The 22,631-nt window shown below is 36.9% G+C and overlaps 1 protein-coding gene across 4 annotated transcripts in view; it reads left to right on the top strand.

The window, feature by feature from the left end:
* The window catches only part of LOC133534426 (LIM domain only protein 7), a 204,097-nt gene that overhangs the window by 131,009 nt on the left and 50,457 nt on the right, over positions 1-22,631 (top strand). For all 4 annotated transcript variants that reach the window (XM_061873533.1, XM_061873531.1, XM_061873534.1 and 1 more), the window contains one exon: positions 16,140-16,340. In XM_061873533.1, coding sequence (XP_061729517.1) covers positions 16,140-16,340 — 201 coding nt within the window. The remainder of the gene's footprint in view (positions 1-16,139; positions 16,341-22,631) is intronic.

Raw genomic sequence — 22,631 nt, 5'->3', positions numbered from 1 at the left:
TATTTGCATGATTATGACTAAACAGTACGTCTGTAACAGCACAACAGCGCCTATGTCCTCCTTATAAGGCGTTTTGCTGTAAAACACGATAATTTGAATATTATGTTAACTGTATGTAACCGATAATCATTAAAATTCATTGTACATCTGCACGTAAAGAAATCCCAAACAAACGTTACGAGGCGGTGTTACGTGCACGACACGACATACTTTCTATCTAACGAACTCACATGTGACCATTATCTTTCCCGATGAGATGCGCACACTAAGGGGCATTAAATCGGTGCGCTTTTTGATAAACAATCACGGATTGCTAAGGTTTCTCATTATTGAACCTACTTGTCATTGAAATAAAGTCGAAAGTGACTAACCATTATAATGGTCGTATGGTCCACTAGATTTTACTACCGAAGAGACAGTTAACCGACCATTCGTAACTTTATTACAACGTGATAAGGTCTTCATCTAATGGACACTTCTGCGTGTATTTGTCTGTACAACGTATTTATTAGAAACTTCAATTATTTTGTCGCATAATGCAACAATGTTGTAGCAGTTTAGACGTGTCAAACTATTAAATTTTATGGTAATAGTACCTAATAGCGACATGGTAGCTACCTATTAAAATTTTAGGGTTATCTTGAGAAATTAAATAAGTTCTGTGGCGAAGACATAACATAACTTTAATTTCTCTTTAACAGCAAATATGGCATAATTATTGTCGTCGAGCTGAATTTATCAGACCGTTAATTTTGTCGCATACCCACCTTTAATTAATGTAGATACCTATTTTACGATAAGTGATCATTTTGTATATTTGTAAACACTGTATATCGCCACTTATGTGACTTGTATTTTTATTAATATAAATTATTTTATATTCTTTTTACGCTGCCAATTAAATTCTTATGTCACTATCTACTAGGTTATAAGGCAAATTACTACAGATAATGTATTGTATGCAATTAGGCTGATATTTGCATATTTGGTCAGACCATTATAATACAACATGCGACGTGCGTACATGCGACGGAAAAACAACAAACAACGAAAGAAGGTTATCAATTTGAATAAATATCAACTATGTAACTGGAGAAATGTAACAAATCATTTCATATCATTGAATTCAATGTCACATTTAATAACAACATTCCTTGTTAGAAAACATGAATACACTGATATGACATTCAAAAAAAGCAAATTAGCATTCAATGTTTGATTTTATTGTTATATTCGTACCTGTAAATGGAACCGAATACACTTGACGACATCACGTAACCACCAGGTGCTGTACAAGTCAGTAAGGACTTTAGTGTTTGGGTATAAAGATGATTTTCAATTGTTTAGGTTAGTTTTGTCGATTAAGATTCGAAACGGCAATAAGGTAGCTTTAGTAAGGCCGTCACGTTTTGGGAGAAAGTGCGCATTTGGAGAAGCGAAGCGCACGGAAATCGCGTAGTGTGCATCGAGCCTTCTTTCGTATAAGTTTGCTGCAACTGGTGAGTTTACGTTATATATAACAGTTTAATGAATATCCCGTATATAATATTTAATATTTATATTTTAAAAATGTGATCTTGATTTAGTCGATCTTCACGTGTAAGTATTTTTTATACATAACATTTTTATTATTATTCATATACGCCATAACTATGTGTACTCATTCATACATGTTTCACAAATGATTCCTCCCACAAACAAATAAAAAGAGCATCTGATAATTTGTGTGAGCTGAGTAATACATATGATATGTCTGCTAGTTAACTCTAGATTAAATGTTACATACTTATTTTTATTGTATCTTACATTGACGTGTTTAAACTAGCTGTGAGTCATTTAATTTCAATACGAGTACTAGCAATTCATCATATTGAGTGCAACATCAGACGATCTTCCTTTCTAATTAACTTTTTGATTATTATATGTTACACTAAGCAGTGCATACAAAACGTTATCAATATGTAAACCTCCTATTACAATAAGGACGATATAAACATTTCAGTTCTATTTTATTGCTAAACTTTCGTCACAAATTAAGCCTTATTGAGCTGACTGTGGGACTTAGTCAATTTGTGTAATAATGTCCTATAATATTTATTTATTTACTTTATTTATAAATACTCTATTTTTTAACGGTGATTCAACGATACTCGTCTCCACGACGGTACTGGGAACTAAACTAATATTTTACTTGGTATAATAATAAGGAAGCTTGTAGGGTTTCGTAGCTACGGTTTCGTAAATTCGCAGCATCATCTATCTGTTGAATGTACCTTCATATTATTATGTTTAATTAAAATGCTTAAAATGTTATTTTTATGAGGCATAGAAACCTTAAATAATGACAATGAATTGACTTTACATTTTTTTTTAATAAAAATATTTTATTTTTTATTAAAATTTAATAATACTTAAAAAGGCCTGTACCGAAAAAAAAAAGTAAATTTCAAGCCGCTATAATTTTGTTTCAAAACAAGAGGACTACGGTTTTCTTACCTTAATAAAAAGTCTTATTATTATTTTATATATCAATATAAATAATTCTGGTTTCACGCTGTTCGACTTTACACCGACAAATAGGAGAGATCGCTAAAGATTGGTCTTTTCCAAATAGCAAGAAAAATTGCAACATCTTACATGTCTGATTTCGAAACACTTAAAATTACGTCGAAGTTTCGTGCATTTCATAATAAATACCTAATTTAGTATGTTGTCTCTTGAACAGAGGCTTCGAAGCGGTAGATCTCTAGGAACAAGTGACCCTGGGCCCATCACAAAGATTGCTAATAGAATTTGCGAAAACGAAGCATACCTGTCATAATTATCGTAAAAACTGGGGTAGAAATGCAGCTAAAGTGCAACAAAACTACGATGGAAGTCAGTTCAGTTCTTCGTACGAAGGTTAGGATAGCTAAAGTTACAAAAAATGTGTGTTACTTAATTCTAGGCCAAGTCGAACATCATACAATTTCTTTCGTTCATAAATCGCATTTGGCAGTTGACATAGAATAGAGTAAGAGCTCCAAACGTCCTGCAGTGCCGTTCTCTCAACTATTATTGAGCTCAAATCAAAAGCGTATTAAAAGAGAATAATGAAACAGCCAAGAATCAGTGATGGGCTGATGCAGGCAAATATGAAAAACGGGTCCGTAAAAAGCTGCCACTGAATGCGCTAGGAAGAAGCGGCCTATCACTCCTACAGAACAAATAATAAATAAAAAAACTGAATCAAAAAATCTAAATCGCATCAGTTTTTTTTCATTTGAAGTTTACAGTTTTTTTTTTTCGGTACACTCCTTATGTAATTAGAGATTTGCACATTATATTTCTGTTATGTGCAATAAAGTTTAAACGAATAAATAAATACACTGCAGGTGTTTAAAAGTAACTTAGCGTTAATGTTTAGGTACATCCATGTAACATATTTTTCACTACAATATGTTATTTCTACTTGGCATATTTATTGTGCAATATTGGGCGTCATACAAAGGTCAAAAGTTCCTATATTATTAACATGTTGAGCGAAAATGCCATGCGTCCATGTGGCAACGTTCTAGTAAGAGATGTGACTTCGCATTATTGCTATTTATTTTACGTGTAAAGGTTAATGTTGGTGATTATTTCGAATAAGTTGTAAATTAGAACCTTTGCTATAGTATCAATATTATTGCTACAAGTATTTACCTACGTTACGTAGCACAAGCGTAGCGCGTAGGGTAGGGATTTCGGCAAAAGGAATACACTATCAGCATACATCGGGGTTTTTGGTGCAAATATACGGTTGCGGTAGACGGGCCAGTTAGTCTCTTTCAGCAACAGGCAAGACAAAGAAATCGTGCGGCGTGTCGAAAACGCCTGGAAGAGCTACTGGTCCATGAAAGAGCTGATGAAGGGTAGCCTTCCATTGTCACTGAAGCGAAAGCTCGTCGACATGTGTATCCTGCCCGTCCTAACCTACGGTGCTAAGACACTCACAGAGTCAGAAGTCCACGGGCGGACTATTGAGCGTAGCATTTTAGGAGTGAAGAGAACCGATCGTATCCGAAACACCACGCTGCGCGCAAGAACCCGCATTGGTGACGTCGCCGCGAAGACTGCTAGGCTCAAATGGGACTGGGCCGGTCACATCTGCCGCATGCATCCAGACAGATGGGCTAGTGTAGCTACCAAGTGGATGCCACAAGAAGGGCGCGGACGCGGCAGGCCCAGACGGAGATGGCAGGACGACTTGTATATCTTTCTCAACGACTGGCCGGCAGAGGCACTAAATTGGGGGTTGTGGATGACTAGGGGAGGCCTTTGCCCAGCAGTGGGACACCGTAATAGGCTAGTAAAAAAAGACGTAATATAATTCATGAGACAATTGTATACAGAATTACAGGGTGATTTTGTTATGTCTGACCATACTCTTGAGGGGTGAATATGTGTGTCATACTTAACCATTTTTATTATGGAGCCAACCCCGAAATCGTGGAAAAACAATTGCTGTTTATACATTTCGCTGAATTACATGTCAATGTTTTCTATGGAACAGCAGATTTTATTCCGCGATTTTTGGGTTGGCTCCATAATAAAAGTTGTTCAAAATAATATCCAACTCTCAGAGCATGGTCTGACATAACCAAATCAGCCTGTATAAGCGGAGAATTAATCAAAACTTCAAATGTCAATCTCAACATTAATGTCAGTCGTAAATGTAGAAACCAATAAACGAAGGGCACAGTGGAATTACAGAGTCCATTAAGTTAAGCAAGTTCGGAATTATGTTACTTGAGCAACGTGCTTCAACATAATTTATTACATTATGTGTTTAATTTATTGTTATTGAATAAACGTGGTACAGATACGTTATCTTAGAGCTTCCCGATACGGTTTGCATTTATTCCAATGATATGCAATCAATAAAGTATATATATAAATAAGACCACCTTAAACAGTTAGGAAGTACTTATAGTTTTATCACCATAGGTAGTGTCGATTACATACCGCAGTGGCCACCACTCTACCCAAATTGATTACTTTCTTCTAAGAAGGAGTAAAATACATTCGGCTAAGGACTGCAAAGTAATACCCAGTGAGAGCCTAGTTTCCCAGCATAGGTTACTGATTCTAGACTTAAATCTTAAAGTACAACATTTGCAAAAGAACTCGAAGCCCCCACCTAGAACAAAATGGCATAGATTGAGTGATAGGGAGTTAGCTGAAAATTTTAGAAAAAGAATAGTCGATAAAATGGTAGGAATGGGTGACATGACAGGGATGAGAGCGAATGATTGCTGGAATGAAATGGCGGTATGTTTAAGAAGTGTGGCAAGGGATGTTTTTGGGGAAACAAAAGGGAAAGGAAAGATTGATAGGGATACATGGTGGTGGAACGAAGATGTGCGAACGATTCTGAAAGAAAAGAAGAATGCTTTTAAAGAATGGAAAAAGGTGGAAGAGGGGAACGATAGAGAGAAAGAAATCAAGAGGTCAGCTTATTTAACAAGTAAGAAGAAGGCGAAGAAAGCAATAGCAATCGCAAGGGCCAAGGTACAAGATAAATTGTACGATTTCCTGGAGAGCCCCCAAGGCCAAAAAGACCTTTACAGAACAGCAAGAGAACGAGAGAAGAATGCAAGAGATATAAATCATATGAAATGTATGAGAGACGAAGCAGGAAAGATTTTGACGGATGACAAAAGCATAAAAGAACGCTGGAAGAACTACTTCAATAAACTTATGAACGAAGAGAATGATTGGAGTGGAGTGCTAGAAAATGATAGATGTAACATAGGTATGGTGAAAGAGATTTCTGTAGAAGAAGTAAGGTTGGCAGTGCAAGGTATGAAGAATGGGAAAGCGGTTGGGCCAGATGGTATACCTGTGGAAGTATGGAAGTTTCTGAAAGCGGATGGATGGAAGTGGCTGACTTTATTCTTTAATAAGTTGTTGCAAGAAGAAGCGATCCTTGATGAATGGTGCAACAGTTCGCTGGTGCCCATCTTTAAGAATAAGGGTGATGTACAGGATTGTAACAATTATCGGGGAATAAAGCTCATGTCACATAGTATGAAGATATGGGAAAAAGTAGTAGCGAGACGAATGAGAGAAGAAAGTGAGGTAACACAGAACCAATTTGGGTTTATGCCGGGCCGGGGAACTACGGACGCCATATTTGCACTTCGCCAATTGTGCGAAAAATATAGACTTGCGCAAAAGAACTTACACATGGTGTTCGTGGACCTGGAAAAGGCATACGATAGAGTCCCCCGTAAGGTTCTGTGGTGGGCTATGAGAGAAAAAGGAATGCCAGAGAAGTATGTGCGGCTTATTCAGTCCATGTATGATAGAGCCAGTACTCACGTCAGGTCTGAAGCTGGATTAACCGACAAGTTCAATGTGGCGGTAGGTTTACACCAGGGGTCAGCTTTAAGTCCGTATTTGGTCCTCCTGGTTATGGATGCTCTGACATCGAACATACAGGAGGAAGCACCCTGTATCCCACACGGTGTATCCCTACCAGTCTGCTCCGATTTCCGGTACCTTGGGTCATTGATCCAAAGTGACGGCAACATCGACCGTGACGTGAAAAATAGAATAAATGCGGGATGGATGAAATGGCGACAGGTCTCTGGAACAACTTGCGATCCTCGAATGCCCCTTAAACTTAAGGGGAAAATCTACAGGACGATCGTGAGACCTGTTGTAATGTATAGATCAGAATGCTGGGCGACGAAAGTGACGGATGAAAGAAGAGTGCACGCAGCGGAAATGAGAATGTTGAGATGGATGTGTGGAGTGACGAGAAAGGATCGAATTAAGAATGAGTATATAAGGGGAAGTTTGAAAGTAGCACCGGTATCGGAGAAGATAAGGAGTGGTAGGTTAGCGTGGTATGGGCATTTAATGAGGAGGGATGAATGCCATATAGGAAAAATAATGTTAGGAATGAATGTTGATGGACGGAGAGCGGATGGTAGACCCAAAAAACGATGGATGGATTGTGTGAAAGAGGATATGAGAAAGAAAGGAGTGAGTGCTGAGGTGACGAAAGATAGAGGAGAATGGAAGAGAAGAACATGTTGTGCCGACCCCACATAACGTGGGATAAGGGCAGGAGGAAGAAGAGGTAGTGTCGATTAAAGGAAATATCAAACAAGAGTTAGCGCTTCTCAGCATTCATTATTTTCGTTCTTTAAAAAGAGGACCTTATGCGACTGTTCTTGCGACCGCATAAGCTCACCTGTAGCATTTTTCTTCCCTTCTTCGTCGCCTTGTCCCGCTTGACAACTAATCCCAAGATTTGGCGTAAGCACTACTTTTTACGAAACCGACTGCCATCGGACCTTCCAACTCATAGGGTAAACTAGGCCTTGTTGGGATTAGTCCGGTTTCCTCACGATGTTTTCCTTCACCGAAAAGCGACTGATAAATATAGTATTAAATGATATTTCGTACATAAGTTCCGAAAAACTCATTGATACGAGCAGAGGTTTGAACACGCTCTTATCGCTAGGCCACCAGCGCTTAGTAGCATTCTTAATGTGTAAAATTTCAATCACTTGTTAGTTCGAGGTATTATATTTTTCACCTCAGCAGCTCGAACAAGGGTACTTTGCTGTTTAAAAAGAGTGAGCAAAATGCGATTTTGCTGAATGAGTGAGACAAAGTGACATTCGAATGTCATTTCTACATGATGGGCCTAATACAGGTTCGAAATACTTAGATTATATTCGCTCTATCCATTTCCCATCGTTATCAAAAAGAAAGAGGCTGAAAAACATACAAATAGTAGTATCAGCAATACCAAACGCACCCTAAAAAGTTTTTTTTAATACAGTTGCTCAAAAAGTGCTACTTTACGTAGCTGTTTAGCGAGTTCAAAACTACTTATTGATGAGTGTTAATGTTAGTTTCCTTTAAAAGTCGTAATCAACATAAAAACCCATTCTTAATGTAAAAATAATAAATATAAGCATATTTCATATGTTATTTATTACTTACCTCTTCATCATTACAACACGTTTATTTTTTAATATTGAATATTGAAAAACCGTTCTTAATAAGTTGTCTGAATGGAACGGAATAGCTGCCGAAACGCTTGTCAAAGCAGAGGCGTTTTGTCTTACTGCAAGAATGTTTTAAGTTTCCAAAGGCAACATTCAATATTGTTTTCATACAATTAAAATATACGATACACAAACAATCGTAAATAACAATACTTATAGTATATATTTTATATTTACAATTGTTTCTGTCTTATAGAACATGCATAAAAAAGTACTTGTTGTTTTTCTTATTTTTTCGCAACTGTATTAAAAAACGTCGTACTATTTTCTTCAAAAAATATTTCTCAATTGAACAGTTTTCTCAATGAAATTTAAAACTTCATGTTTTATTGCAATAATTAAAGTTTATTGTTAGAATGCATTAAGAAAACACGGGTGAAAAAGTGATGACTAAAAAATGTTCTTACTGCTCTGGTGAAAAGTCGTGTGTACTAACATGAGATTAAATTTATTTACATCTCGTGCGCTTTTAAGTCCCTTACTACGCTCAAGATTCTAAATTATAGAATATTTCGCTAGCACAGGACTCAAAAATAAGCATTCAAAGACATCAAACTTTGCTCTCTTTTTGTACAAGACATTTGACAGATGTCAAGGGCCCATGGCCGACCGATGTCCTCTTTGCAACCACAATGGCAAAACCAATCAACCATAATTTAAGACGAATAGCTGACTGCTCAAACTATCCGAATAATTACTGGAGACACGCAACCTGTAAAAAGTGTATATTGCTTTAATTAAAACCTATCATATCACGTTCGCAATAAGATTTGTTTTTGATTATTCTTATCACACTAACAATTAATAGCAACATGGTATTGGTCAGCTGCGTTAAAAATAATGCCGTTTTAGTAATTACTTGAGTACTTTCCCCGCTAGATGCTTGGAAAACCCGCGAAAGTTAGCTAGTTCTCGGCTGCACATCGCACACGCTCGTTGCGTCAAACAGAACGGCAAAAGTAATTTTAAAAGTTATAGGGCTATTTAGAAAAAAGTCATATACATAGTGTGTCGTCATTTGGTTATTTCACGAGTGAATATTGATGGAGCTCAAGCCGGATACTTAACTGCCTGATTGGTAAAGTATTAATTTTCTAACAATACCCTTAGTTAGATTGCATTTATACATCTTCTTTAACTTGCTCTTCTTCCTTCATCGATAGCATGTGATAGCCATTTAATACATTCAAATCTGAACACTAATAAGGAAACATGAATTATCGATCGAATAATTTTGTAGGTTTTTTTAATTGATTATCAAACGACGCGAGTGGTATGTTTTAAATGTTACGAGTTTGTTTAAAAACATTGGTACAATATAAATGCCGAGATTCTTGTATTATAATCGTATTTGCACAAGCCATAAGATGCATTTAAGAAGTGGAGCCACCCAGATTTTTGATGCAGGCGGGTTTTAGCGTCGCCGACGTCTGAGGTTAATAATCGTTTAAGTTTAGGTTCTTAGGTTAATACCATTTTCAAATAAATCAAAGATGTAGACGTAGATTTCATGTAACACCTCTGGAACTGCAGGCGACCATAGGCTACGGTGACCTGTTACCATCAGACGAGCCGTATGCTTGTTTGCCACCGACATAGTATAAAAGCGGTTCAGCGGTTATTGATTCCCCGTGCAAACTTACACCTTCCATTTCACTTTTAATTGATTTTTTTAACGGTTAATACTATCCTATGTTCTTCCCCGGAACTCAAACTATCTCTATACCAAATTTTATCTAATCGGTTTAGCGGTTATTGATTCCCGCTGTATTTCACGAGCTGCACATTCAACTATAACTTCTCTAGAAGTCAAACTCTAGAGCAGTACTTTTAGAAATAAGAGATATGTAAAATAAATAAAATAAAATAAAATAAGCCTTTATTGCTGTTCTACAGTGATAACAATATTAGGTTTTTCTTTTCCGACGACTGAGTTTTGTAACAACAGCTTGTCTTTCGACAAAGGCCTCCTCTAAAGAGTTCCATTTCTCCCTATCTCTTGCGAGTCTCGTCCATCCTGGGCCGGCCACTTTCCTGAGGTCATCTTCCCAGCGTTTCCATTGGCCACCCTGGTTCCTTTCACAACCTATTGGGCACCATTCTGTTATCTTCCTAGTCCATTTATCAGTTTTTTCTCTTATCATGTGTCCTGCCCACTTCCATTTTAGTGTTTTACATACTTTGTTCGCATCTTTGAATTTGGTGATACCTTTAATTTTGTTTAATTTTATTTTATCTATTCTTTTTACTCCAATTACACTTCTCTCTATTCCATTTTGGCATACTTTAATTTTGTTGGTTAATTTTTCAGTTAGTGACCATGTTTGGCAACCGTATGTTAAACACGGAAGGATGCATGTGTTAAAGACTTTCCTTTTTTCCTTTATTGGCATGTCTTGGTTTTTCATTACTTCACTAAGTGACCAAAATCTTTTCCAAGTGTTGGCAATTCTTCTATCAATTTCTTTAGCCATAGTATCACTGGTCGCTATTAGCTGACCCAAGTATACATACTCGTCAACATAGTCTATTTTTTCCTTATTTACCATGATGGTGTGACTATGTGAACCGTTAGTCATAATTTTGGTTTTGTTTGTGTTCATTGAAAGGCCAGCTACTATGCTTTGGTCTGATAGTTGTTGTAGCATTTGTTCTAGATTTTCTGGACATTCTGAGAATAGAATCAAATCGTCTGCAAAACGCAAATGATTCAGATTTTCGCCATTTATGTTGAGTCCATTATTATTCCATTCCAGATTTCTGAATATCATCTCTAAGGCCGCCGAGAACAACTTAGGAGAAATTGGATCACCTTGTCGGACTCCTCTTTCTATAGAGAACTCTTTTCCCGTTGCTTCTAGTCTGATTTGGGCAGTGCTTTTGGAGTATATGTTTTTAAATAAGCGTATGTATTTTTCTTGGATTCCTTGAGTACGCAATGCTTCCCAGATGTAATCATGTTCTAAAGAATCGAAGGCTTTGTTGTAATCGACAAATCCTAGATAGTAGGTTTTATTGTATTCCCTGTACTTTTGTAGAACTTGTTTTAAAACATGGATGTGGTCGACGGTTGAATATTTGCTACGGAACCCCGCTTGTTCTTTCGGTTGATTTTCGTCGAGTGTCGATGTGATTCTGGAAAGTATTACTTTTGAAAAGACCTTGTATATATTCGATAACAAACTGATCGGTCGATAGTTGCCAATTTCTCCTTTATCTCCTTTTTTGTGTAACAGAATTATAGTTGATTTGGTCCAATCTGTAGGAATATTTTCGGTTTCTACAATTTCGTTAAATATATCCGTCAGTGCAGGGGTAATAGCCGGTATAGTAGCTTTTAGTAGTTCATTTGTTATTTGGTCTGTTCCAGGGGTCTTGTCTCTTCTTTGTGTATTGATTGCTCTTATGATTTCCTCCTTCAATATTTTTGGTATGGGCTCGGGGTCTGTTATGTCACTTCCAATTGTCGTTATTTTTGAGTGGTTACTTTGGTATAGGTCTCTATAGTAATCAGTAGCTATTTTAAGCATTTCTTCTCTATTGCTTGTATAGGTTCCGTGATTTGTTTTTGCTTTTAGCATCCAATCCTTTTTACAGTTCAATTCTTTCATAGCCTTTTTTGTTCCCCCGGTTTTTTCAATATGTTTTTTTAATGTATCTTGTCTTTTTAGTTTTTTGTCTTTTCTTATGTGTTCATTAATTTTTTTGCTAATGTCTGCTATTTTGAGGCGGTCAGCTTTACTTTCCTTGCTTTGTAGTAGTTTTTTTCTCTCTTGTAGCAGCTGTTGTGTCTCCGTGGAAACTACGCTTTTACTTATTGAATTTACTTTTTTAGTTTCTGATTGTAAAATATTTATAAATTTGTCATATTTTGCCTGGGTTGCTATGTTGTCTTGCTTATCTTTTCCTATTGACTCTTGTAAATATCTTATGAGTTGGTCCTTATTGTGAGTGCAAGTAAGCGAAGAAGTATCCTTGTGCTTCATCCTGTTCCTCTTTATATTTATGCCGCTTAGTTTAGCGCGAACCATTTTGTGGTCCGAATTAAAGTTTAAATGGTGTATGATTGACACATCCTGGAACATTTTGGCGTTATTAGTCATGATGAAGTCTATTTCGTTCTTGTATAAGCTGTTTGGGGAAATCCATGACCACTGTTTTGTTTTCTTCTTTTTATAAAAAGTATTAAGGATTCTGAGTTTGTTTTGTAAAGCAAAGGTAACTAACCGATCCCCGTTTTTGCTTCTTTCGCCATGACCATATTTCCCCACTGTGAATTCTTCTCCACTGTTGCCGCACATTCCTACTTGTCCATTAAAAGAGATATGTAATGATTTGTAAAGTGGGAATCGAAACTAGTCTAGACAGATGTGCAATACAAGACTACAAGGTGCAAAAAGCATTGGAAATATCGCAGTTTACGCTTGGTCCTTGACGTTTTGGATTATTGAAAAATGTACCTCGTCGTTATCGTATCGCATACAATGTCGCTTCGCTGCATGTTATTTTAATCTAAGATAAACTCTTTGATTTGACTATAATGGTTATTAAATATTAAGCATTGATTGCTGCACCTTGTGACTTTTCCGATGTCTTACTACATCTATGTCAATATTGTAGATAAACAATAAATGGCATTTTGTCATTGCGCTTAAAATCCATTCATGCACAGTCAAATTGGCTTTTTACTCCAGCTGGCCTCTTAATCAAAAAAACAAAATTAGAACCAGCGAGTGACAAACGGCAGTGTCGAACACTGAACTAAGTCGAGGGTTCTATATTTAACCGAACCCAACGGAAATTTAGAACGGTCCACGGATTGCATTCGTTCTAAATTTAAATAGACTGCAGCTGCCAGTGTGAACTTTGGATGGATTCCTTTCTTTAATCAGTAAAAAAAGTTTGTTTGTGTACATGTTTTTCTTCTGGAGATTAAGATTAGTTTTTTTTCTAAGTTATACAGATTTATGGCTATGTATTTCTTATTAAAAGAGGATCTAAGTGCTTTTTTGACCGGAAGAAAGAACTTCGTTAAATAGTAATAGTATTGTCGAAAATTAGGTTTTTGGAAGTCTGTTTGGGAAAAGAATGAATAGTTGTAGGATCTAGGAACGCCGTACGAGATTCTTTGAAATCTATTAGAAATGGCCAATGCATGGTTCCGTACACACGAGTATTTGACTGTGACTTTTGTATAATTCTGGTAGTTTTGTACCGTTACCAACGGTATTGTATAATGGTAAGCGAGCGATAATTATCGCAACCACGTATATCACTTCCCCGTGAAATTGCAAATTCGACCTTGCTGCTTGGGTATTCAAGTTCAAATTTAGAATTATTGATATGTGCCTTCGCCAGTAGGTAATTGGTGGTAAGGTTGTATGGTACAGTGGTCAGTAATTAAAATGCCTAGTTAATTTGGACAGTTAGAGCATTTATTGGCCGTGGCATAATTGTACTTTTAGTGAGTGTACATAGACATTTATTTATTATAAGATATACGAGTATTAAGTAATTTATTGCTATCGAAAATTCAGACTCGAGAATTACTGAAAATAAATATTACTTTACAAATTTTAAACCCAAATTTTTAGAATATTAAGTGTTTTTATTAGTCATGCATTTGGAAACCTTAATACCTAAAATATACTATACAATACAATACTCTTTATTGCACACCTCACATAGTTGACAATAAATGTACAGAAAGGTGTATACTTTTTATTAGGTAGATAAGTATCTAGTTAAACAAAGATCTAGTTTCTAGGGATACGGAAGATATATTGAAACTTGCCTAGTTCCCTTACAAATAGTTGTAATGTCTCATTTCATTTAGATGAGTTTTACTTATGATCGGGTTAGCTGTGATTTCCACCGGCTCCAATATTAAATCACATTATGACACAATGACCCAGAAACCTTTAATCCATATTGTAAACCATTTACTTACTTAAGTATATTGAAACATCCATATCGATCAAGCGATATATTCGTACCGAGCAGTCTCACAGTTTACGCAATATGGCATCATCTTATTACTCAGCCTGATGACGGTGATCTAATACTGATGACAAGTATGTGCGACGTAACACAATATTATGATCGCGAATATAACAAATTGTACCTGTAGTTATTTTGAATGAAATGTTCAGGCATTTCGAAATTAATGGTTGGTGTTGATAGTCATATGCTTATGTGTAATAAAGAGTTTGTCCTAAAAACGATGTAATGTAATGCGATATACTTATTTGTGTTATGTTCATTATTGTATTTGTGAACAGTTTCCTTTACTTAGATGCTAATTACTCCAAATTTAATAAAATGCTATAAAAACAGAACACAAGTAGGTAGACGATTAACCTACTGGAAGCGTTGGTAGCCTAGCGGTAAGAGCATGCGAACTTCAATCCGGAGATCGCGGATTCAAACCCCGGCTCGTACCAATGAGCTATTCGAAACTTATGTACGATATATCATTTATTATTTATCAGTCGCTTTTCGGTGAAGGATAACATCGTGAAGAAACCGGACTAATCCCCATAAGGCCTAGTTTCCCCTCTGGGTTGGAAGGCCAGATGGCGACTGCTTTCGTGAAAACTAGCGCCTACGCCAATTCTTGGGATTAGTTGCCAAGCGGACCCCAAGCTCCCATGAGCCGTGGCAATAAGCTGGAACAAACCCTAGGAAGAAGAAGACTAATCGTCTGCTACTGTTTATTAATCTGTCTTCTGTTTTCGATCTTCTATTACTGATTATCGATCTTGAAGAAGGAAATAACCAAGTAGGTTAGGTACATCTGTCATTATTAGGTACCTAAGTATTTATGAAACACGGAAAATACATTACTATAATATCGTCCTTCCTGTATGATTAGAGTAATTCCATAGAAAGTTGATCGAAGATAAATTGAGACATACTCGTTGTATGAAATCATAAACATTTTTACCCATTAGCAGATCTTATATCTTGGTCGGAAATAGAACTCGATATGTAGGTATATCAATGTGGTAAAGTACTTTAAGTATGCTTCCGTAATTAATACGCCATGAAACGGTTTTACTAATTACTGTATTATCAGTTTGTTGGCATAGTTTAATTCATACTCATGAATAGTTATTTCCCAAATAAAACATAAAACAATTGTTGCTGCTGGTGTATTTCGATGAAGCATAATTGTGATAGAAGAATCATCACTAGGCAATAACTGAAAGCCTAATAAAACAAAGTTTTGAATAAAATCTACCGTCATTTGGAAGAGGTAGTAATTATTGTCTCGATCATTAATCAGCTAGAAATCACAACCAGTTGCCATTATTTACTAAACTTTTGATTTCTGTCTATTAATGGTTACATTTAAGTATAATAGTCACAGGATTAATGAAAAGGACTAACTAGGAGTACAAAATCAATGTGATGTTGATGTTGTGTGATGTTGTAACTAGGCATCATTGTTCAACAAATAACTTAATATATTAAGGTCTCCAATGACCTCCAGGAGCAGTGCATATTAAACAAGTCATAAAATCCGAAGTGAAATCTACGTGACTTCAAACAGTAGGTCAACATTATTGTGTCAAAAGGAAACTAAGAAACAAATCAAATTGTTTTCTGAATAATACTTTGATTAACTTAGAATAAATTTAAAACTGAAAAATTACTGTCTTGTGTGAGACTTGAACTCACGGCCTCTGGATCAAGGAGGGAAGGAGGATCTGGATCTGGTGGAGTTCAAGTCACACCCAGGACAGTAATTTTTCCACTTTTAAATTTATTCTAAGCTTAATAGCATCGTTCGCAGACGTTTCTGCTTGTTAAAAAATAATTTAATACTTTGATTTCTGTTTTTGTAAGGAGAACAACTACCTACCTTAAGAATTATAAACTAAAATTGGTGTTATTTACGAAAGAAAAAAATATCAAGGCCTCCAATACCCAGGGTTGGGATTAAACCAGCGTCTTGGTAGCTTTTTTTGTATATGACAAATATTGATTTTTATAAAGGAAAGCTTACACTTATTAACAGCGTACTCGTATCTATGACTGACTTTTAAAACCTAAAACTTAACGATATGTTTTGTATTGTTCCAGACAACAGACAGCGCTGACTTCCTCACAACACGGCCGCACACAGCAGCGGTGTTGCCGGGGAAGCCGGCGACGAACCCGCTGCAGTTCGTGCGGGTTGCGCCCGCCGATCTGGGCAGCCGCGCCCGCGAGCAGCTGCGGCGGGCCGAGCTCGCCAAGCGGACCGAGCCCGCGCGGGTGGAGCGCCAGGAGGAGTGGCAGTCAGTGAGTACCATTGCCGTATATGGTGAGATGCTGCAGTGTACAAATAGCCTAACAATATATTTATAGGCGTGTATCAAAGATAAGACTGCATTAATTTCGCAATTTATAGACTTTTTTTGGGTGTCTCAATAAAGGTGTAACGCACAATTATTATTTTTTTGCGACAGCTGTATACAGTAGTGTTGTTCTTCATTTGTATAAAGGGCAAAGGCCATGTTTTATAGTAAAAGACAACAGGCGAAGAGGCATTAAGATAACGTATTAACGTATTTATATGTAAGGTCCGACCGAGATCTCGGTCTCGGTCTCGGCATTCTCGATTCCCAAAAATCGGGCCGAGATCTCGGTCTCGGCTCTCGGCCAAAATGGGCCGAGATTCTTGCCGAGACCGAGACTAGGCAATAAGTTATCATTGGTGGATTTGAATTTACCGCGCACGAGCGCCCGTTTCTAAGCCACCAGTTGGTTGCATCGCACGCGTGGTGAGACATTTTTTGTGATTTTGATTGATTGAGATTTAACTTTATGTGGGTGTAAGATGACACTGGGTATTTTGATACTTAATATATTTTTATTTGCGGGAAAAGGTAAAGCTGCGGTAAGTACAAAACAATACCTGTGGCGGATTACTATTGTGGAATATTGGACATAATTTCATGCTAACTTTGCGGATGCTTCTATGCAATTTTGACGAAAATCGCGGTGTGGTTGTTGAGTGAGACATAGGTTGATTTTCATTTAATGTGGCTTAGCTTAGTAGCAAGTCACTAACTGACCAGTTAAACGACGAGCATTGTCACAATTTAACGGACCATAACGCTGAAAAAATAAGTTTTTTTGGGTTACAATATATATCTATAATTATGATTATTGTACCTCTTTTTTGTGCACATCCGTACTAGAAAAACCGGCCAAGTGCATGTCGGGCAACGCATAATGGAGGGTTCCGTACCTTCATAAAATACAAAAAGCCAGACAAGTAAAAGAGAGAATGTTCGTGGCACTTGCTTTGTTTTAATAAGAAGATATTCAAAATAATTTTCCTGAAAAAGTATTTATTACAGCTTAATTATTTAACTTACTAAGACGCGACTTACATTATATAATACACCTTCGTTCCATATATCGTTATAAAATATATCGTATAGTTTTCGAGTAAAATGGTAGTGACATACGGGCAGACGCAGACAGACGGCAATGGCGAAACTATAAGGGTTTTTGCCATTTTGGCTACGGAACCCTAAAAATACCATTTAATAGCGCTACGAATTGATCATGATAACTTTTTCTGATAAATCATCGAATTTCGACTATTAAAACATTTTGACTGCAAAAAACGTTTTTTTTATTCTATTCTATTCGAGACCGAGACCGAGAATTTATAAAAAATTCTCGGTCTCGGTCTCGGCCGAGAATCCCATTTAATCTCGGTCTCGGTCTCGTTCTCGGCCGAGACAGATAAAGCATTCTCGGTCGGACCTTATTTATATGCAACCTTTATGGCATTTAGCCGTATCAATTAATCTCAAAGACAGTAATGGTAGTTTCATACCATTACCCTTTCCGACCATGTCTAACCTGTATAGCTTCAATATTTCTCCAGTAATGCCAGCCGCGCATCATTAGCCCTTCTAACTTCCGGTTAATTTTTAAACTGACCTTAATTGAACGTTCTGTGAAAGAAAGTGCAGAACGGGGCTAATTGGAAATAAGATATATTATTCTGATTTTTTATGTTGTTCATAAACGGGACGGTTATGGTAAAACTTGCGGGATGCTTGTTTACATTAGATTTTGGTGAAACGAAACCAGTTAAGAAAGCTTACTAACGGTTATATTAGCTTGTAATATTAATTGATAAGATTTGCAAGTTACATAACATGGCTGGTGCGCGACTGCGCTTGCAAAAAACAATTCTTTTTTTAAGCCAATAACCTCTTCGAATATTTTTGCAATCTAATAAAAACCAAAATTACTGGTGTCAAAAATAAACACATTTTCGAATGTACCTTATGCAAAATTTAAATCTCAAGTATTTAAAAACGGAAACAACATTTCACCTTTATTTTGCTTCCCAATTACAGAGTCGAAATCTTTGGACTAAGCTCCGGAAGCCGGTGCATTCTCAAGGCTTCGGCTGATACAATGGCGCCCGCGCGCTTCCGGTAGGGATTCGCCGTCTCGCTTTAATGTTGGCGTTCATTTGTTCCTTCGGCGTTTAAGGAGATTTTTAAAAGGAATAACAATGTAATTTAGTCGCGTACCTGCTATGACAATAGTGCTATGGGTTTATTGCCTACTTGTTTGCATATAATATTTCTTGAACTGAAGGCAGGTACGTATCACAGTCTTAAACATTATTATTGTTTGCATGTGCTATTATTACTAATTAAACAATAGTAATATTAGTACTCACACACACATTCATTCATTCATTCGTTCATTAGTACACATTGCCTAAATCGATTTGGCCGGGTATTTGACCCAAAACCTCACAGCACACAGCAAAGATTATTACTATCACCATAACCGGTAAATGTAACACTTGCGATAATTAAAACCGATAATATCAACTACACCTCGTACCCAACATTGACCGTTAAAAATAAATCAAAATCGAACGACCGGCCACTAAATGAAACGCGTGAAGGTTATCTCGTTTTAAATTATATTTGGTATCTTAATCTGCGAATGCACATTGCACATTAACATGCCTCGTCGCGAAAGCACGAGAACACATTTAAGTATCGTAATTAAATACTATCGACTGGCTAGAGAAACTGGATACGTGATAACTGTCGCAAGTAATGAAATGTAATCTGTGTAGAATAAAATTAAATACATATTTGCTTATATGCTCAGTGAAAGGAGATATACATATGTATGACAATATTGATACCTTATGAAATACGAAGTACCTAATAAAAGTTAGCTAATAGGACTAGTTCAGTATTGTTTCCAAACTGTTTTATTTTATCTGTGTATCCTATAAGTGACCTAATGAGTAAATAACCAACCGAGGTAAGTACTAACAATGTAACATGGTCAGACATAAACTTGTAGGGGACTATGACAGTATCTCAATAAAGGCCGAGCCACACCGCTTGCGTGCGCAGCGTGTCACACCGGGTTACGTAACGCAAGTGCTGCAGAGTGCTGCACACGCCACGCAGGCGCACGCTGCAGCTCTGTCGTACGTGCATGCTGCGTATTATTTCCTAGTTTCTAAACGACTACCAATGTTAGACAGCAGTTTATCTGACGAAGAAGTAGCACTCCTCTTACTATAACACAAAATACTCCTGCGACACTACTTTCATGTTATTATACTCACCTTACAAAAGCTGCATGCTGCTTGAACAATTTTGTCAAAATTATACACGGCGACATGATGCAAATGATATCAAATGAACTGACTTAGGGTCAAAACTTGCCTGAAAATATAGAAGCAAGGAGTCAAAACTTGGAAGGCAGTGCATTAAGGCCTTTGCTTCGAACTAATGCAAGGTCAGCTATTTAATGCCGCTATTGCAATTAGGGAAAAAATGTCTCTCTTCAATCGAGATAATTGAGAGTACATAATATTATTCATCGCACAATCGTTCATAATACATAAACTAAGCTTGTATTCCAATAGTACATAAATCGATTTGTTCCCACAGTACATTTTTATAATAAAATAGTACATTACGATACAAGTGCGAAAAATAGGAAATTCGAAACGAGTGGCGATAAATTAAAACACGACCGAAGGGAGTGTTTTAAATCGACACGAGTTGCGAATTACCTATTCGCACATGTATCGTACAACGTTTTACAGTACATATGGCCCTTTAAATGTTCGACACAGTAACGTAATATGCCACTTCTCGCACTAGTGCTATAAAGTAGCCCCATATGTACTGTAAACGTATTTTTTGTAGTCTTTGTGCTTTATGTTGTAAATACATTCGACGAATCAGTTCAATTACTTTTTCTTTTATCACGGAATCCATATTAAAAACCAGCACGCGCACCGCCCGAGTTGTAAATAAATACAAGAGAGCTGCGCGTGTACTTACACGCACAGCACCTATGCAGCGCCGAGCTGTGCGTGTCCGATACTGCTCGGTTCGCCCTCTCATAGGGAACGCCGTTAAACACAACGTCATCACTGCACGCAACGAAGCGACGTTGCCTCTCCGCTGCGTGCACGCGTGTACGCAGCACGCAGCCGGTTTGTCTCGTCGGAGGTGCAATGGGTGCTGGAGGCCTACCGCGAAAATCGAAGTTCGTCAATTGCGGGCATTTTTCTCAGTCACTCTAATTACGTCTTAGTGAGAGTAAAAGAGAAAGATCCCCGCAATTTGCGAATTTCGATTTTCCCGGTAGGCCCCCAGGTCACGCGCACGCGCACGCGCACGTCACGCACACGTCACGCAAGCGGTGTGTCATATCTTATAAGAATTCCTTGTTTACAACGCAACGCGACGCGTACGTGCACGTCTACGCAAACGCAACCTGTGTGGCCTGGCCTTAATGCAGCCAGTATGTGTTTAGGTAATTTAAACACGAATACTATGATGGCATTTATTCTAATACACTAATAATAGATGTATGTATTTCCCACCTAATTTTGCACTTTATTTCTGTGATAGGGTTCAATTTTGTTAATTTCTGACACCCTTATGTCTTATAAAGGCTTAAGACAATTTTGCTTTACAGCTGAGAAGAATCATTAAAGCTTAAGTAGAGTAACCAATTCAATAGTTGCGTTCCAAACGTTTCATTCAACCTATATTTATCTAATGACCTCATTAGAACAACAATGTCTTAAGGGTCTTATTATTTAATTCACATTGGTCATTATTCACCCAGTACGCTGTTAGTACACAAAAAATGGGCTGATTGATATTACATCGTTTTTCAACCTGTCGTTAAATCTTATCAGCGATTGGCAATCACTACTAATATTACTATCGTTAAACAGCCAAGAACAGCAATCAACAAAATATGTTCCTAATTGAAAAGAATTATGCCATGTGTTACCCGCCGTACAGGCTGCAATTGGCCCTAAAAATTTACTGAAGATTACTATTACGAGCAGATTTAATAGGTAGACAAAGTTGACTTTCATTTCAATCATGTGAGAGACGAAATAAGGTAGATTTTTAGTTACATAATCTGGCCTAACACAAGATATTGTGTAAATAAACCATAGGTATTTATTTGCACTTGGTACTAGATGTTTTGCCGACACGTTTGGTCTGAGTAAACAATGTTTAGTGATGAATTGCTTGGGAAGTTTACAAGCGTTCAATTTATTAATTTATCATTTGTTTCTAATAATATTTTGATTAGGTAAAGTTCATTAGATTACTACCTACTAATAATTATATTCTATTCGATATGGTTAATTGATAATGAAAGAGAAGTGATTTATAATTTTCTAATGTGGTATTACATTTATGATAATTATAGATAAAATAAGAATAAAAATTAAGATTAAACCGGGAATGTACATAAATAGAAAATGTATTTTTTCAGAACGAATACGTTTTTAACCGTCAAAGATAAGTACCTACTTATTAATACTGCTTACGTTTATCTCATCAAGCAGTCGGTCTAAGATTGCAGTTTGACCAGAAAATAACAGGTTGAAATAAAAAAATACCGTCGCACGCGATTCCTGACACGCTCACTTCTCGTACAGTCGGCATCTCCATGCTTTTCTATAAAATGGTTATATGTTATCAATATGGCCAGAACATTGTCGGCGACATATTTCCTAAAACAGATCAGTCGTGTGGGAAGAATTTTTATCGTGTATGTCATCTCTATATATTCAAAATTTGATTTGATTCAAATTGAATTAGTAGCCACACTAGGCTGCAGGGGTTAAATACCGTTGAGCGTAATTACTTTCATGTAGTTACCCAATAGCTGTATAGTGTGCTTCGATTAATCCGTAAAATATGAAATATAATATAGTGGAAAAATTCTTCGATAGTCAGAATACTTTATAGCTCGAATCTTTTCAAAACACTTACATTTCTGACTTTTTTTACCCCTAACCCTAACATTGTGGACAAGAATTTCTAAATTGTTCCATGGCTATAAGCAATAGCGATGCGTTTTTCTGAACACAGCGATACCGTTGTATCATTTACTCGTGTACTCGTAGAAATGCGATTGCGATCGATTCTGCAGATAAATTGTGCAGCAAACTGTATCACGACGGTACTATCCTGCTAGAACTGAATCTTAAAAGTGCACGGAATGACGTTTGCTGCAAGTGCAACACACATAGCG

This window comes from Cydia pomonella, chromosome 2 (genome assembly GCF_033807575.1).
Source record: "Cydia pomonella isolate Wapato2018A chromosome 2, ilCydPomo1, whole genome shotgun sequence".
Lineage (NCBI taxonomy): Eukaryota > Metazoa > Arthropoda > Insecta > Lepidoptera > Tortricidae > Cydia > Cydia pomonella.
Note: the sequence above shows the minus strand (reverse complement) of the source record. Positions and strands in the feature narration are given on the sequence as shown.